The following is an 18516-nucleotide window of genomic DNA, read 5'->3' as shown; positions in this document are numbered from 1 at the left end:
CCTTTTACAGGTTGCCAAACTAGATACTCATGTCATCCATCCTGCCTCTTTTTGAAGTCCCCTAGATCACATGTTGAAAAACCATCAGAACATTTCTGCTACCAGCTGTTATGTAACCATTTGCTGACCTAACGGTGTATTTCTCTTCAGAAAGTTCACCTAAATGGCAGAAACATTTTAATGATCTGTTAGAAAGCAATTTTATGTTTAAGATACCAAAAACTTTAAAGAAGCAAGTGTTATTTACTGTCTGAGTTTAGGAAATGGAAATGTCTTTATTCCACTGAATCGATCTCTTTCCTTATCTTCAAATTTGAATATTTTCCTGATGGGGGTGTTAACGGTCTCAGCATCAGGATGTAGACAGCACAGAGATTTGTGCTTCATCTTGCTGCCCTTTGCATTTTCAAAGAAATTGGCATCGCCTGCATTACCACGGATCAATTATTTATTGTAGGTGTCGTCCACAGTCCTGAAGTGAAATCACAGTTTGTGATCATGATGATTAGTGTGGAATTCATGTGTCAATATGGAAGTGCTGATGCCTGATAGCGGCCATTGCAGGCATCCCTCTCTCTCAGACAGAATGTTCTGTTTCCAGGTTGGGTGTTGATGGGGAGAAACCGGTGCCTACTTTGTGGTAACTGATTGTATTAGCCATCTGAAAAATTAGTCATTTTCCTTACTGCCTTTTAACCTACAACCAGACATCGTTTTGCCACATTTTCCCTCTAAGAGAAAAAATTGAAAAACTTCCCAGATTATTATTATTACTATTTTATTAAAATATTTTTTTAAAGATTTATTTATTTATGCATTCAAGAGCTGGGGTACAGGCCAGAGGTGTGGGGGGTGAAAGGATTCACCAGAGACAGATGGGGAACAGAATAGGCAGACTGACTGAAATACACTGCTGAGGGGAGCAGCGGGTGAGACAGGAGAGGTCTGCTGCGCCATGTGGGTTGCTCCCTGGCCAGCTGGGGCTCGAACTCATGCTGCAGAGGCTGCGGATTGCTTCATAGTGCGGTGCTTAACCCCTTGCACCACCAGGGAGGCCCCAGATTATTATTTTAAGGACTGGTTGGGTAAGGGGTTTCCAGCTAATCCCAGACATTAACTGCACTCTGCTGGCTCCCTGGGTAATGTGGCAAGGGCACTCAGTTCAGTGGTCTTAGAAATAGACAAAGAGGAACTCGAATTTAAAGAATTAGTAGTATATTTATCTTTTTTTTTTTTTTAAATCTTTTTAGCTCTCAGAATTTTCTTTTGTTCATTTGTGAACATTAAATGTTCTGGTATCCTTTGACTGGAACATACTAATTTGAAATTGGGGCAAAATGACTTTTACACAGTTGACCCCAAATTGTCCTTTCAAGATCTCAGAATATCCTATTTATATTTCTAAAGGAAGCATTTAGTTTATACAGTTCAAAGAGATTCAGTGTGGTTAGAAAACCAGGGTGGGGAGTCCCTGGCCTTTAAAAATCGAATGTTGTGATATAACCTCTGAAAAGAAAGAGGAGTTTGTATTTCTCAAGTTTTATTTCACATTACAACTTTTTGGAAGCTTCTGACCATCCTGCATTCTTCTAATTGGGCAAGCAATGCCTGAGTGCTGTGTTACGGCACTATGAGTGCTGGTCTTGGCCTAAACCAAAGTTCCACTGAACTTTTTTTTCTCTGCCTTAGGATCCTGTCACCACATTGGGAAGATTAGACAAAAGCTCTCTGCAGTTTATTTTCTTTTTGAACAAGTTACATTATGGAGGAACTTTTAAGCTAAAAGAAGAAAAGCTCCCTCTTTGTTATAAGCAGCAGTGCGTAGTTTCAACTTGCCTTGGACTTCCTTGGAGATGTTTTAAGATCCGCTGTAAACTTGCTGTGGTTTGCCTTTGGGCACCAAATTGTTTAGCTTGGCACTATTATGTCAATAATTGCTGCATTTTAATAATTGCCCAATATTCTCGTCAGCAATTTGCAGTCTATATTTTTACCAGAACCTTTTGCCTAGGCTTGGTTTAAACCCCTAGATTAACACGTGCAGTCCCACAGATCTTCTGTAGCTTTGGGCTGGGGTGATGCAGGCTCGCTGGACATTCCCACGAGCTGCGTGCTAGTTAGAGTTTGTGTTCCAAACCACCCCCGGGAAGCCATCTTCTTTTGAGAGCTCCTTACAGGATTTTGCTTTTTATAAAAATTGCCCTTTGTGTTTGGCGTCTTCTTTTAGAGAGGGCTTTCCTTACAGCAGTCCATTCAAGAAATCCAAGTTTTTGAATAGAAAAAGTAGGGGCAGGCTCTCTTTGCTGTTGTTGACTTTTTAACTTGACAGAGGAGACTTCCATTCATCTGAGGTGATGTGGCATTTTGGTGACAGACATGTTGGACTTGAAGGGATAATCGAAGTCAACTTTATAGCTTCCAAAATGATTTCGTCAGTTATAATTTTCGAGATAAGTCTATGCCACCAGTGACTTGTGCCTCAACTTGACTGGCACTATTATTTGTTTAGTGGTTCCAGTCTTTAACTTGTCTCCTTGTTTTTGGTCTGTTGTAATGTTTATTTTGCAGCTAACAAAGATTGACCTGATTTTACAGAAGCTAAGAATTACATAAATAACTATACTCTAACTTTTCTACTTTACAAATAAAAACATACCCGAAAGAGTGTGACCCAGTAGTGGTATAATAGCTAACATTTACTGACAGCATGTTATGTGCTAGGTTACTGTTGTAAGCATGATATATATTAATGACACATATTAACTCTTTTGCAGCAACCCATAGAGTATACAGAATAACCAGCCCAACATCAGCATAATCTGCTCATCTTCACCCATTTGGTAGGTAGCCCAGTGGATTCACAGCCAGGCAGACTTTTACCTATCATCATAACTCATGTTCTATTAATGCTAATTAATTATAGTGTTAATATTAATCACTATCATATAGAAAGATTAAGCCACAGTGCCTCCTGTATATATAATAAATAATTTGAAGACATACATACAAACTTCTTTTTGAAATTAGAATTTTATTGTTACTATTTCTGTATAGGTAACACTTGGATATGCTATAAAACCCAAATGGGAATTCAGTGAAAAGGATCCTGCCCCCTCCTACCAATCACCCTTTTCCCCTTCTTCTTATAGGTACTTAGTAGTAGTTCTGCAAAAGGCCATTTTAAATATCCTTTTCTTAACTGTGATGTAGTGGACCATTTTATAAGAATTTCATTAACTATTGTTTCTGTATTTTTTGTACTGGATCTCCAAGTGCCCAAACTAGCTTTGTCTCTGAAGGAAGGAGCTAGCTTTGCCAATGTTATTTCCTCTGAGGATAACAAGATTGTAACCCCAGCTGTTTGAGGTGGTTCCTAGAAAGCCTATGACCCTGTCTTGCCCAGGGTTTAGATCAGGCATACAGGTCTCTGTGATTTTGTCCAGTTTTGGGGCCACTTTTAGTCCTGATGAAAAGGGATCATGTTCTAATATGGTGCCTGGAACATAGTAGGTGCTCAATAAATGGTTGTCAAATTGAAGAACTCCTGTGGGTTATGCCAGCTCAGGGCTATAGGGCAGGAAGATGTGCTCAAAGAGGGAAGGTTTAGGGCCACAAGATGTTCCGGTTAAGCATACCACCACAAAACTTACCACATAAGACTATAAATAGGAAGAAGTTAGAAAGGACATTTTGGATGCTGTAGTCGGGTAATGAGATAGCCTCAGGTGGACTTGAGAGACAGGGAAGGCTTCTCCTGTTAAAATGTTGGCAAATAGTTGAGGTAAGAATCTTGCCTTTTAATGGTCCTTTATTTTTTCAGATTGATTCTAAGAGTACTTTAATTTGATTTCTTGTGATCTCTCTGTCATTATAACATTAGATGGAGTCTCTAATCAGAGTTGTTTGTTCCTGGCATCAGGGAATTCAATGTTATCAAGTGTCACCAATGACTTTAGTGCCACCGCATATCTGATATTGTGTTACAGGTACACCTTGATTTTCCTCGATGTTCTTGAAAATATTATAGAAACACCAAGAGTTAAAATGTCAAAAATAAGCATGTCTTTTAAAACAAATCTTTGTTAGGTAATTATTACCCCACCTCAGTTTGCTTTGAGTGCTCTCATAGCATTTATTTAAGGTACATTTATCTTAAACTTTTTAGAAATTCTTTCATTTTAATGTGTTTGGGTTAAGAAAACATGTTCCTACATCAAGTTCTCTTCTTGAAAATATTTTTATTTTTACAGGCAATTTGAAAATTGGAAAGAGGGATTTTTAAGGCCACTTCTGATTTGTAAAGATTATCTGTGATCTGAAGAACTAGAGGCTGCGGTAACTGCTGAGACACATTTTTGAAGAAATAAAAATGGCTTCTCGTCATGTGATTGTCGTGTTTACCCTGATGAGTTCCTGTCTCGCTACTGCAGGTAAGTTGTATAATACAAATTGCATGTTCATCATATTCTTTTGGATATATTTTTCCTCAGTCTCTTAAGTTTAGAAAAATTTAGGACATATTCCTTGAGTATTTGGTTCTTCACAGAAATGAAATACAGTACTGATAATTAGTACATTTGTTATGTTCTGTATTAGGAGGCTGGTACTAGACATATAGACATGGGGAACGCAGATGCTTAACCAGCCCTCAGTGTTGAGGTGGATAGAGAACAAATATGCTAATGGTTAATCTCACATAATTTTGTTACATACCCGGATTACATTTATTTTCTTGTTATAAATAAGATTTTCAGACAATCCTTTTCATTATTTTGTTTAATGCAAACTAAACAAATCTAGGTAGAGACCATCTAGATGGAAAATATTTAATTTTGCTTATTTCAAATACTTTATTTATTTTAAACTGTTTAAAAAAGATTTATTTTTATTTATGCATACAAGAGCTGGGGTGTAGTCCAGAGGTGTGGGGGGTGAGAGGATTCACCAGAGACAAGAGTGGGGAGCAGAACAGGTGGATTGACTGAAATACACTGCTGAGGGGAGCAGCGGGCCAGACAGGAGAGGTCTGCTGCATTATGTGGGTCAGCTTCCTGGCTGGGGATTGACCTCATGGCACAGTGGCTGGCCATAGCTTGGTAGTGCTGAGACTTTAACCTCTGTACCACCAGGAAGGCCCCCCTTATTTTGGATACTTTAATAGGCAACTTTTTAAAAAGTACAGAAGTGCTTCCTGGAGGCCATCAGAGTATTGAGGTTGGAGGTAACAACCAAGTGACTTTGTTGGAACATCTTTGCTTAAGAAAGAGTATCAGATCCCCTATATAATATCCTACTTAACATTGCTTGACAAATTGGGAAGCTTAACTTGCTCTATTTTGTTAGAATTTGCTCTGTATCTGTTCTGCAATGAGCTTTGTAAAACCAATTTGTTGGACCAATTCTGAAAACTCACTGGTCTCAACAGGAATTGCATTGACTTGAAAAAAATGATTAGCTTCTTGGATTCAGCTATTGAATTATACTTGCAGATGAGAGATAGTGACACTTATTACCATTTATTGAGTGTGCACTGTAACTAAGCACTGGGCTAGATAATTATAGAATATAACCCCAAAAAGGATATTCTTATTTAAAGAATTCAGTCACAACTCTGAGGTAGATAGGATTGTTTCCCCCATTTTACAGATGATGAAAAGAGACATGGAGAGATTAGGTAGCTTGCAAAGCATACTATCTTAGGAGGTGGTGAACCAGCTTTTCCTCTATGCTTTTAACTTCTGCATTATACTGAAGAAGCCAGATAACCATTAAGGCTCCAGTAAACTCCAACTAGGAGTCGTATGTGTCATATGAGTGAAAACTAGTTGATAGAAATTGCTTTGTGAGATTGAAAATCAGAATACTCCCCTCATCACAAATATCTTGACTGAAAGTTGCTAGTTTTTTTCTCTTGAGCCCAGTGTGAGAATTAGAACTTATCATTTCATCTGTCAGCAGTTTCATTTTGTCTCATGAAGAGTTATTTGCGTTTGAGCCTGTGTGCTAAAAGTGATATTAATGAAAATCCCATTGAAAAAAATAGTAAAAGGGGGACCCTTGATGGAACATTTGCTGTTTTGATGACGTGCTTAATCACACCTGGTAAACTGAGGCTAAGTTTTCTGCTTTCATGGATGCCTGGGATAGACTAAAACATAACTGAAGGAGGTACTTTATGGAAGAGTGTTGACGAGGATGCTCTGTGTAGCCTAGATATATTTGACAGTGAGTTTCCTTAAAATGTTTTTTCTTCTTTCAAGCGATTGGGAATTTTTTTTTTTTTTTTTGAGTTGAAACACACTCAAGAGCTCTGCTGAGCTGGAAGGTACAGTAAAATTACAGTATTTATAGTATGAGGTAACTGATTGCTAGTGTAGAGGTAGAGATGACTTTTTGAACAACCTAATGGGACTAATGAATGAATGGAAGGAGAAATGTTTTGTATGTTCTGATATTCAGTAGCTTTCTGAGTAGGCCCAGCATACTTTACAAAATGCTCATGGGGGGCATTCTGGATGAGTTCAAGGAGATAATAGTAATATAATAATAATAATGAATTTTTATAGATGAAATAATTACTGTGTGCCAGACCCCATTCAAAGTGCTTTATATAAATTATCTCACTTCATATTCATACCTACCCTAAGACGTATGGGTACTTTGTTTATTCCCCAGTTTATGGATGAGTTGAAAACTGAAGCCTTGACAGGTTAAGTAACTTTCTCAAGGTCATATAACCAAGAAGTGGCAGATTTAACCATAAATATACTTAGTCTGGGTCTGCAGATTATACCTTTAAGACTCTATTCTGCTAGGGAGTACTGATCAGAAGGGTGTTGGTTTTTGAAAGAATGATAATGGGTTTGCTTCATGCAAACTGTGCCTTTTAGAAACATCAAGCAGAACAGTTATTCAGAGAGTCCCTGCTAAATGCAAAACCTAGTACCAGGGATATACAAAGAATTCTCAGAATCATCCTTTCTTTTGAGTCACTTGCACTTTAGTTAGGCATGTAACATATCGCTGTATTACCAAGTAATCCAAATATGGTGGAGGCCAAGTGAGATCCAAGACCTTAATTGGGTGAGAAAGGGAAGTGGCTTAGAGGAGCCAGGGGGACTTCATGGAAGTACTAGGTCTTGAGCCCTGTTTTGAAGGCCAGACAGACTCTAGACAGGAGAAAGCATTGGTTTGATCAGATGGGAGAGGAATGCCTAAGATAGTACAGGCACTGTTTTTTACTGAATGGATGACCTGGAGAACTGTATGGGAATATAGCAGGGTCTGTTTGGAAGGAAGGATAGGGATAAAAATGAGACTTGTGAATTTCCTTTTGAGTTTTTCTCCCATCTTCTTCCATCCCCCTATACATTGCTTAACAGTTCAGATGGTGGCCTTACAGTGTGAGGCTGGGATGGGAAGATGGTCTCCTTAGCTTCAGAGACAACAGTGCCTGGCACATAGGCTGACTTTTATCAAGGATTTGCTCTCTGTTGGTTAACTTATTTTGTCTTTATGAAACCCTATGAGGTGGGTATTAGTATCATCATCTGCATTTTACAACATGGAAACAGACTCAATTTGGTTAATAATTTATATAAAGTCCCGCAACTAATAAGTGGCAGAGCTGGGACTTGAACCCACACAGTTTGGCTCTAGAGCCCAACCCATCAACCATTCCACTGGAGTCTCTGTTAGAGACCCTCAGTGTGGAATGAACAAACTCTTTTGTTTGATTAATTAAACACTACTTGAGTAGCCACCCATGAGACATCCTGGATCCCAGTTAAGCTCCTGTGACCTCCGAGAGATGTGTATAAGTCACCAGAATGGAAGAACTTTACTTAAACAGGCCTTCTTTTCATACTTCATTGACATGATCATGGAGTTCTCTCAAAGAGTTCTCGGCAGCAGAAGGGGTAAAGGCTGTCAAGATCTCCTTTAGATACCCAGCCAGGGATGGATAGAGCACAGCAGAGCACGTAAATGAGCCTGAGTCAGAGTAGTGGGATCCTTCTTGTTCCAGCTCCAGGGGTTTGATTGGTCCTCCAGGGAAAGCCTTTCCTCTCTGCTTGTGGCTGATGGTAAAGGAGCAGGGACAGTAAGCTGGCCCCCAGCGCTGGTGGTTACTCTGACAAAACTCATCCTTCCCTTCCTTCCCTGGCTCCTTGGATATTGTGCAGCGCGGTGGGGAGGGCAGGCTGTGCTTTTAGTGAGCTGTGACAGGACCCTTATGCCTGCTAATTAGAGATGACTTTTGGTGTTAGCACCTTAGATCCTGTAATCTATCTAAGATAAGTGGGAAAATTGGGAAAAAAATGTAGATGTTTGCTCCTGCGGGCTTAAGGCTTACTAAGTTTTTATTTCAGAAATTATTCTGTTACATAAAAAGAGAATAAAAATGATTCTGCTGCACATCTTTAAAAAATATTAGCTGCTGCCTCTGAGGCTTGCCTGAGTTAGGTAGGGCTGTGTTCCCAGGAGCCTTAATGAGAAAAAGAGGCACATGTGAATTTAGGGAAATCAGTTTGGTTGCAAGGGATGGACTTGTCTGACCCCACGTGCCCCTGTGCCAGGTCAAAGGGGTGCTGCTCAAATGAACTCAGCAGGAACCTTGGGGCCGTTGACAGGACGGTGGGTGTTTGCCTTGTTCCTTTGTCTCTGTCCAGTGTCTCCTCAATGCACTGTTTGGAGTTTTGCCCGTGACCTGACCTGCACACACATTTCTATTGAGCAAACACATTTCTTTTCACCTCTATTGGATATACCTGAAATTCCAGATATGCTCTGTAGGAAAATAGAGACATTTTTGGTTGGAGCTTTTTTCCTGCAAAGAAAGGCCTGCTAAACTTTAATCATTGGCCCTAAAGAGAATGTTAGAAAGAAAATTACAATTAAATTGAAACAAGAAATGATAAAAAAGTTTGATGATGACATTAAAGCTAGCAAATTTCCAATTTTTGTTACTTTTCTTATTTTTAATTTCATTGTTTTTAATGTCAATAAAAGCCAAATTCAGTGTAAGAAGACAGAATGAAAGGGGTTTTTTATTTATTTATTTTTGTGTGTGTGTGTGTGTGTGTGTATCCAGCGAGCAGAGATTTTAGCTGGTTGATACTTGCTGTGTAATGGGACAAGGTGGCTAACTGGAGTGGGGGGGGGGCTAAAGGAATAATAAAACCTCTTATATTTTAATGCTTCAAAATGCTTTTACAACTACTGTTTCACTTGATTCTCACAGCAGCCCCTGAGATAGAAAGTGATTATTTTCTTCATTTCTAGATTAAGAGTAATGGGACTTTGAGTAAGGTAGAAAGATGGCTTAGCTCTTGATCCAACTAGAAACAAACACGCTTCTGCAGAAGAACCAGACTAAAAGTCCTGAGGTCTGTTTGCTGCACACACTCATAGCACCTAAGGAAAGTGTCAGCCAAGCCCTGTAGGGCACCCCACACTCCTTAGTTTACCTCCACAAATCCAGAGAGCTAGGTATTTGCCATTATCATTCTTTCTGTAACTATCACCGCGTCCACCATTCTTATTAGTATACTCATTTTGCAAATGAGATAACTGAGGCTGAGAGAAGGAGAATGTTGTGGGTTCCCATGAGCTGGGGACTAGCTGGCCACTCATGGGCTCAACTGTGACCTATTTGCTATTTACAAGTCACAGCAGAGCATTCCTTGACTACCTACAGAGTACAGCCCGTATCATGAGGCAGGCCTGGGACTGCCTAGGCCGCTGTTGACCTGTTTACGTGACTATCTCCATGGTGGTTTTGGGATAACTCTGCCTGTGATAACATCAAATACTTTGGTGACGCAAGTGTTTCTTGACGCACGGCCATGATGTCCCCTTCCCTGTCTCTCGTAAAACTTTGTCCCCCATTCCTGTCCCACCCTTTGGACCCTATTCCTCATACCAATGTTGCATGATCAGCTTTTACTAGCCTGCGTGCTTTCAATTAATGGCACAAGAACTTCTGCTCAAGTAGCACAGTCTTGCCTTGCAAACCTGCTCCGCAACTGCTGTGTCCCTCAATGTGTTCCCACTGCAAAGCGGCAACAATGTTCCTGTCACAGAAAAATATAATATACAATGAAAGACAAATGCATTTTTTCTCCCCAATTAAATTAATTTGCCAGTCATTTACATAGTTATATAATTTGGGGAGTGCAGCTTCACCCCTCCCTATGTGCACCTGCTTCACAAAACTCCAATACTAGCAATACCCTATCACCTTCTGTCTGCCCAAGGAGAGACAGATACACTTTAAAAAGCTTACTATAGTGATTTATAGAATCATACTACTAACTGGTAAGGAGCAGAGTGCCAGCAACTCCACACTTCATGCTCTTTCTTTTATGCTGCCAAAAAGGAAGTGAAACTCTTTCTTGTGGACTTGAGATTAATGACCACAGAGCTAGTTTTGCCATAACTTTCTCCTCTTTACCAACTCAGTGCCCACAGGCTGTAACTCATTATGCAGGAACAGGGTAGGGGGGCAGTGCTGGCTGGGCTGCCACTGGGGAGTGTAAAGGGTAGAAGAGGAACAGATTTGTAGGTTCAGAGCAAATTCAAAAGGCCCTTCTCTTGCCCCAGTCCCTTTGGACACAGGTAGTTGATTTGATCTGTGATTATTGTTGTTTTAAGGTGGTTACTAGAGTCACTTTTGTGTTGAATTCTGCTTTTGCATGCATAGAAAAAAGATGTCAATTGCGATGCCAGCTGTCCCCACAGTGCCAACTTTCCATTTCAGAGAGCAAAAAACTGTATTGAAAGAGCCAGCATGGACAGAGTGACTTGCTTGTTAAGACTGTGTTCCCTTTGGGGATCCCATGCACCTCCAAATGTGATGCTCCCCTTCTTTAGGTTTTTGCACTCTTTCCTTTAGGTTTTTGCATGCGATGCCTGCATTCACATGTCCATATCCAGACTTGGGACAGTGGTCAAGAAGAAGATGAGTTCATTTCTCAAAAATTCCCTTAATCTGTCTGGGCCTGGTGGGTGTGCGTGTGAGTGGAATATAATTTGATACTTAATAAAAGGCTTTCCCCCATTTTTTTAAGGCCTTTAATAGAAAATAACTTTAATAGATTTAGTGTGCAATAGAAGGGAAAGAAAATAGTTAAAATAGTGTCCAATTAAACAACCAAAGTTAGCTATCCCCTCGTGGGTAAATGCCCAGCCAAACAGGGTTGCTCAAACCAGGGCCACTGAAACCGGAAAGCTTGCCACAGTCTAAGCTGTCTTATGGTGGGTAATCACAGAAAAGGTATAGAAGGGGCCAGGCACATCTGGAAGGAAAAGTACAAAATCAAAAATATATCTAGAAAAAGGCTGCCATTGTCAGCCTTCCCATGGGTCTCTCTTACCAATGTCTCTGTCTCTTTTAACTCTCTCCTTCTATGTTCCCCAAGTCCCTGGTACAATCAGGCCGAGAAGCAAGCACGACTTTTCTTCACATGTCTCTCCTCCACATGCTTCCTCCAGTTCTTCCAGTCTTCCTCCTAAATCATTTTCCCATTCTTTTCTAGCTTCTCCTGGCTGCTCAGCTCCACTGTTCCTTGTTTGGAACAGGGAATCTGAAACCTCCACTTTCTGTGGCTATCTCATTGTTACAAGAACTGGGGTGTAGGCCAGAGGTGTGGGGGGTGAGAGGATCCACCAGAGACAGTAGGGAGCAGTACAGGCAGACTGACTGAAATACACTGTGAGGGGAGCAGTAGGTGAGACAGGAAAGTTCTTCTCTGCATCATGTGTGGGTTAGCTCCCTGGCCAGGGATCGAATTCATGCTGCAGTGGCTGACGACAGCTTCATAGTGCTGAGACTTGACCCCTTGCGCTACCAGGGAGGCCCAGGAGGTACTTTTTTTTTTTTTTTTAATAAATTTTATTTTTATATTCCTCATACAAATGCAACCCCTTATTTTGACCCCAATCCCTCCCCTCCCCAATCCCTGCCCTCACCCCTCATAAAGTGTCTCTGGTTCGTAGTTTTTTGTTGATTTTGATTTTCACTTTCTTATAGTTATTCATTTTCCTGGTCCCTTAATTTAGGTTTTCTAGATTCCTGCTATGAGTGAGACCATCCGGTATTTTTCTTTTTCTTTTTGGCTTATTTCGCTGAGCATGATCCCTTCCAGCGCCATCCATGTTGCTGCAAATTGCATGTGTTTATCTTTTTTGAATGCTGAGTAATATGCCATGGTGTATATGTACCGCATCTTCTTGATCCAGTCATCTATTTTTGGGCATTTGGGTTGTTTCCAAAGCTTAGCTATTGTAAACAGTGCTGCTATAAACATAGGGGTGCAGGTGCTCTTTGGAATTGATGTTTCTGTGTCCTTTGGGTAAATACCTAGGAGTGGAATTGCTGGATCATATGGAAGCTCTATGTTTAGTAGGTCCAGAAATCTCCACACAGCTCTCCATAGTGGTTGGACCAGTTTGCACTCCCACCAATAGTGCAGGAGAGTTCCTTTTTCTCCACATCCTCACCAACATTTGTTGTTGCTAGTTTTTTTTTTTTAATATGTGCCATTTTCACTGGTGTGAGATGGTATCTCATGGTAGTTTTGATTTGCATTTCCCTGATTACAAGTGATGTTGAACATTTTTTCATATGCCTGTTGGCCATTTGCATTTCCTCTTCAGAGAAGTTTCTTTTTAGCTTTTCTGCCCATTTTTTGACAGGATTATTTTCTTTGTTGTTGTTGAGTCTCATCAGCTCTTTGCAGATTTTTGTGATCAGTCCTTTATCATTAGTGTTGGGTGCAAAAATGTTCTCCCAGTCGGTGGAGTTTCTCTTTGTTTTTGTTATTGTCTCTTTCGCTGTGCAGAAGCTCTTTAATTTGATGTAGTCCCAGCTGTTTATCTTTGCCTTCACTATCACTGCTTTGGGTGATGTGTCTGCAAAGATGTCTTTGATGTGCATATCACGTAGTGTTTCGCCTATATTTCCTTCTATGTATTTTATGGTTTCAGGTCTTATGTCTAGTTCTTTAATCCATTTTGAGTTGATTTTTGTGTATGGTATGAGGTAGTGGTCAAGCTTCATTCTTTTGCATGTAGCGACCCAGTTTTCCCAGCACCATTTATTGAACAAACTTTCTTTGCTCTTTCTCCCATTTTCAACAAGAATTTACTAATAGGTGGTTGGGTAGCCAGATGTGCATGTAGTATAAGAAAGACATTTACCAAGATGTAAGATTATGCATCGATTTGATGTCAGACAAATCAGCAGAACCTGTTTCTCTCTCCTCTCTGCACCCTTGTCCTAGACTGGGTAATTGCCACCCTGCTTTTTGGACTCCTGATTTATGTGGTTTATGTCCCATCAGGACAGAGCTATCTGTGTGTGCCCACATGACTGTTTACTTGCTCAAAGCTTATGCTTTTACACAATTATTACAGAGGAAACTAGACTTTCTTGTTTGCTTTGATAACCATCTTCCATGCTCTGGGGTCACCTTGAGTCACCGATGGGGTGACTCAGGGAGTGTTCTGGGAAGTGTTTGGGGGGAGGCCCCTCAGGATGGCTTTGCATAAGGTGTTGGGGCATCGAGGCAGGGAGTGCTTGCCCTGTCAGGAGGGTGCCAGCTCGTGCTGTCTAGTGTGAGCCACTGAGTCTCATTTTTAAAAACATTGTCTGCTAGAATGGCCTAAATAAGATTTCTCTTGAAATCCAGTAGAGTCATATTTTTGTTAACTGAGAGGATGCTGTAAGTGAGGCAGAATTCCAGAGGTCTCAAAAATGCACTGGCTCTCAAATGTTCCTTCTGAGCACTAAGCAGCAGGTGCTCTGGGGACGAGGCCCAGCTATTCTCCTGCCCTTTCCTGCCAACTCTAAGAAATCTTAAAAAAAAAAAAAAATCTAGAGTGGAATGTGGAAAATCTTACTACCTACAAAGGAAGTTTTTTTAATTTTTATTTTTAAAGTTATTCTCTCTGTTGGCAATGTAGGGAGCCACGCAGTGATAAGTGGTAGTTATGGCAAAAGGAGGAAGTCCAGTAAAACTGTTTCAGCTCCTTTGTGTTGTTTCCTTTTGTCCTCACTTGCCTGCATAACTTAGTCCTGGTCTAGAAGATAGAGTCAAGCCATTAGGAGTGACACCTTCTACCCGCCTGCCCCCTCCAAAAGGATGCCCAGGTGGCACTGGCCTCAGGGGACAGCAGAGCATCAACTTCTAAACTCTGCCCCCTTCTTTCCATCAGTGACATCACCAAACTGCTGCAGTACTTTTCCCGAGACCAGCTTTCCCAGGGGAGGCAGCTGTGCGTGCGGCCTCTGTCGCTGCTGCTGAAAATTTCAGTTGATGCACCTGTGATGAAGTTTGGTGCGTGCATCTGCTATGGGGTGGCGACCTTGTTGTTCCTGCCTGCTCTTTTCTTTTGAGCTAAAGGAAAGAACATTTGTCATTTCATTTTTTATTTCCAATTTCAAATAACTGCTAAGTTTAGGTGAGAACCTTACTGATCAAAAACTCTGAGTGCCTACAATTCGGACCAATTGATTTATTCAACAGGCATCTGCTGAGCGTTCCAGATACTGCTCAGGTGTTGGTGACACAGTGGTGGCCAGACAGGCTAATACATCCTTTGCCCTCATGAAGCTTACATTCTTATGGGGAGAAACAGAATGGAAAAAAGGTTCATAATTCAACATAATTCAACATAATTCAACAGGTTCAATGGAGAAAAAATACAAACTAAGGTCAGAGTTTGCTTAAAGTGCTCAAGCGATAGTCGGCAGGCCAGGAGACTGCTGGAATGCAGAGTCAGAGAGTTAACTGGGGGCTGGTGTGGGGCTGTAGCCATTGTAAGACTTTTACTGTAGGTGAGAGGGATCCATCAGAGGGTTTGTATAGAGGAAATGATATGATTCGATAGATGTTTCAACAGGATCACTCTGCCTGCTGTATTGAGAATAAACTCTAAGGTAAAGGTGATTTGTGTGGCTGTTGTAATAATTGAGGTAAGAAATGATGGTGGCCAGGATCACATTTTGTTTTTTTCTCCTAAATCTTTTAAAACAACTTTATTGAGATGTAATCCACATACCACAATATTTACCCATTGAAAGAGTACAGTTCACTTGCTTTTAGGATATTCATTATCCTTACCCATTTTAGGATATTTTAGGTAAGTGAAACAGTCAGGCTTTTACGCTGCTGCTCTCTGTGGCTGTCACCTGCAGCCTTGAATGCAGATGGCACTTGGGAGCGTGGGCTCGGTGCACACATGCCTGATGGTGGACACCTGGAGTGTGGTGTGGGCATGTGTGAGTGGGCACACCTGAGCCTGGAGGCTGAGGCTTTAAGGGGGCTATCACACAGAGAGGAGTGTGGCACAGAATGGCTATGAGAGGACAAGCCACAGCTAGGAGAGGAGTAGCCCAGAGATAAAGAGTAAAGATTCCTGCCAGCTTCCCCACCCCCCCAGCCTCCCTGCCTTGCCAGCCTATAGTCTTGCCCCATAGAGTTGGTGTAGAAAGATCATTAAAGCCTGAAAAAGCCACAGGGGGCTCCATTACCCATCTCTGGAATCCATGGAGAACCTGCCCCTTATCTTGCTGGCACTACACTCCCCCAAAAAAATTCCACACCCATTAGTGGTCCCTCTCATTCGTCCCTCCCCCTAGCCTCTGGCAACTCTTGACCTATTTTTTTGTCTCTGTAGATTTGCCTATTCTGGACATTTCCTATAAATGGATTCTTATAAACTTTATATGCCATCTTTGTAGTTGGTTTTCTTTTTTTATTTAGAGTGATGTTTCCAGTCTCCTCTTTCCTCTCAGCACTAAGCTTATCTACTTCGTCTCTATATGTCTTTACCTGTATGTTCTGGACCATTTATATAAGTGGAATCTAAAGTATTTTTTTTTTTTAAACTGGTTTCTTTTACTTTGTTTTCAAGATTCACAGGATCATATCACTCCCTTGGGAGTAACATGCTTATGAAATTAGAATGATGACTTTGTGATTTTTCCCCCAATCCATTCCTGTTGGAGAAGAAATTGGATAAAGACACGTATTTCATATCACTGGGATACTCTGCCATAAAGAGTAAAGAAAAAAGTCTACATTGGCAGCTCTCCTGCCCCGCTGTGTCTATGCAGGTGCCTCTTGTTTTCTTATTTTCCTAATAAAAATCTAATTACATTCCTTTTAAAAATGTAAAAAAAAAATTCTGCATAACAGTAAAAGTTGTAACTTAAAACACAGAACAGCCCCGTATCCCACCACCCATACAAAGACAATCTCTTTGCGTTGTGAATAAACTGTCTTGAAAAATCACTGCTTTCCCAACCTTCTTACTCTCCTGGTTTCCAAGATTCATCCTTTTCATTCCCTATCTTTTTCAGGATTATGGGTTTTGCCACCTTTTGCAATTGTGTTTCTGTAGCCAAACCAGTGTTTCAGAGAAATATTGTTGCCTCCAGCTTTATGAAGTAAATAAATGTGTTGTGTATAAACCCACTTTTATAGATTAAACTACATATTACATGTGAGCAAGTAACTTTATACCTATGGCAAAATTTTTTTTCTGAAAGAAAATGAGCACTTTAAAATATGTTTTATAATATGGATATTTATATTGGTTTTGCCTGAGGATAGGTATACCCATCTTGCTTTTGAAGTTGGAAGTTATAAACAGACATTAACCCAGTGCCTTTAAAACTTTAATGTGTGTATGAAATCACCTGGGGATCTTGTTAAAATGCAGATTCTGTTATAGTGGGTTTTGAGGTTACATTATGCATTTTTAATAGGCCATGTGATGTTAATGCTGCTGGTCTGAGGTCCTACTTTTTCTTATAAACAGCCTAGAACTTTAAAAAATTAACATTTTATAGAGTGGGGAAAAACTTCTCTAAGTTGGAATTAATAGTTATATCACCTGTTTTCTAGTGTACATTATAACAGAACCTGCAAATACTTTCTAGACAATTTTTTACAGTTATAAGAGAGAGCTTGGTTTTAGCTTCCCTATGAGATACCTTAAGAACCTTTTGTTAAACTCATTTGGGTCAAAGGGATCCATGAGCTGGAGAGGAAGTTGGTTTTAGGAAGTGAGTTCTTGAGACACCTCTAGCTTCCCAGCTGTATGCTCTAAGTATAGTGCACCTGCAGAAACCAGGTGCATTTTTTATTATTGGGGCTATATCTTGACATAATCATCATAGTTGTTAAAGAAGGCATTTCCCTCCATTTCTTCCTTTTCTGTGCCTCTTTGCCTTTTCCTATTTCTTACCTTATGACTTAGTAGGTCAAGGTCAGAGACTTGTGTTGATTCAGTGGGGTTGGGACTCATACAGACAACTCTGGCTGAGGAGGCTCTGTTAGGAGAGATATGGTGAACCCCACCCCTGTTTAACGAGGTACAGCTATAGAACGCGGACAGCAGGTGGGCTCAGGAAGAGAAGGGCACTTGCTTCTCAGCTTGGGACACGCATCAGGGATTTGGGGCTTGGAGGAGAACTATGGAGTCAAGACAAGTAGACACACTTGGAACCAAGAGTCATGGGTGAGAGACATGTGGGGAGACTGACAATGGTGGCCTTTATCTTGATTTGTACCTCGATATTGCTCCCGTGGTCTCCAACTTGCCTGCCCACGTTTGCCCCCTTCCTGTGGTTTCCTGCCAAAAGGTGTCTTAGGTTTGTGACAAGTTTTTGAGACTCGGCAGCCTGGCACTGGGTCAACACTCTTGATTGGAGATTTACCCACCAGGGGATGGATAATTTTGAGTGTTTTATTGGGAACATATTATCCTTTCCTCTCTGTGCACAGTAATCTATTAAAGGCTATGCTTTGTCTTTATGTGCCCAGATGGCTGGACCCCTTAAGAGTGTACAGGTTTGGGGGTCCTGGGTACCTCTCCTCTGTAAGTCTGTAGTGCGGGATGGTATAGCTGACTGGATGAAAGAGGGAGTTGAGAGAGGTTAACAGGTGCTAAAATTTTTTAAACTCTGGCTTCCTCACTGACTCCTACTTCATCCTTCGAATCAGACTCCAGACCAGGCCTTAAAAATGTAACCTCTTTGCCCCCCCTCCCCCCCCACCGTGGCACAGCGGTTGAGTGCTGGGCTGCAAAGCTGCCCGCAGCCTCTGCAGCGCCTGTTCGATCCCCGGCTGCCGGTGAGGGTCCCACATGGTGCACAGACCTCTCCTGCCGCGCCCACTGCTCCCCTCAGCAGTGTACTTCGTCAGTCTGCCTGTTCTGTTCCCTGCTCTGGCTCTGGTGAATTCTCTCACCCTCCCATGCTTCTGACTGTACCAGTGCTTGTATAAATAAATAAATCTTTAAAAGAAAAAAAAAAGTAACATCTGTTTTGTAGGGGAAAAAAAAATCCCCAAGTTGTTTTTGATATCTATTAAGCACCCTGAGCCTATGTTTATTAAAACTTGGGCTAAGACACTGAGATGATTTAGCTTCTGTGCTGAAAAATTGTCTTTTAAAAGGACTTTCATTTATTTATTTTTGCCACTGAGTAGATTATAAAGTTTTCAG

General features: G+C 40.9%; 1 protein-coding gene across 1 annotated transcript in view; it reads left to right on the top strand.

Moving 5' to 3' along the window:
- Nucleotides 1-4366: 4366 nt before the first annotated feature.
- TGFBR3 (transforming growth factor beta receptor 3) overlaps nt 4367-18516 on the top strand; it is a gene marked incomplete at its 3' end in the record, with an annotated part of 171065 nt that continues 156915 nt past the window's right edge. The window contains exon 1 of the mRNA XM_084242829.1: nt 4367-4430. Within this exon, the coding sequence (XP_084098955.1) occupies nt 4370-4430 (61 nt within the window). The 5' untranslated portion in view covers nt 4367-4369. The remainder of the gene's footprint in view (nt 4431-18516) is intronic.

Source organism: Talpa europaea, assembly GCF_964194135.1.
Source record: "Talpa europaea genome assembly, chromosome: 9".
NCBI lineage: Eukaryota > Metazoa > Chordata > Mammalia > Eulipotyphla > Talpidae > Talpa > Talpa europaea.
The sequence above is the reverse complement of the archived record's forward strand: the minus strand, read 5'-3'. Positions and strand labels throughout refer to the sequence as shown.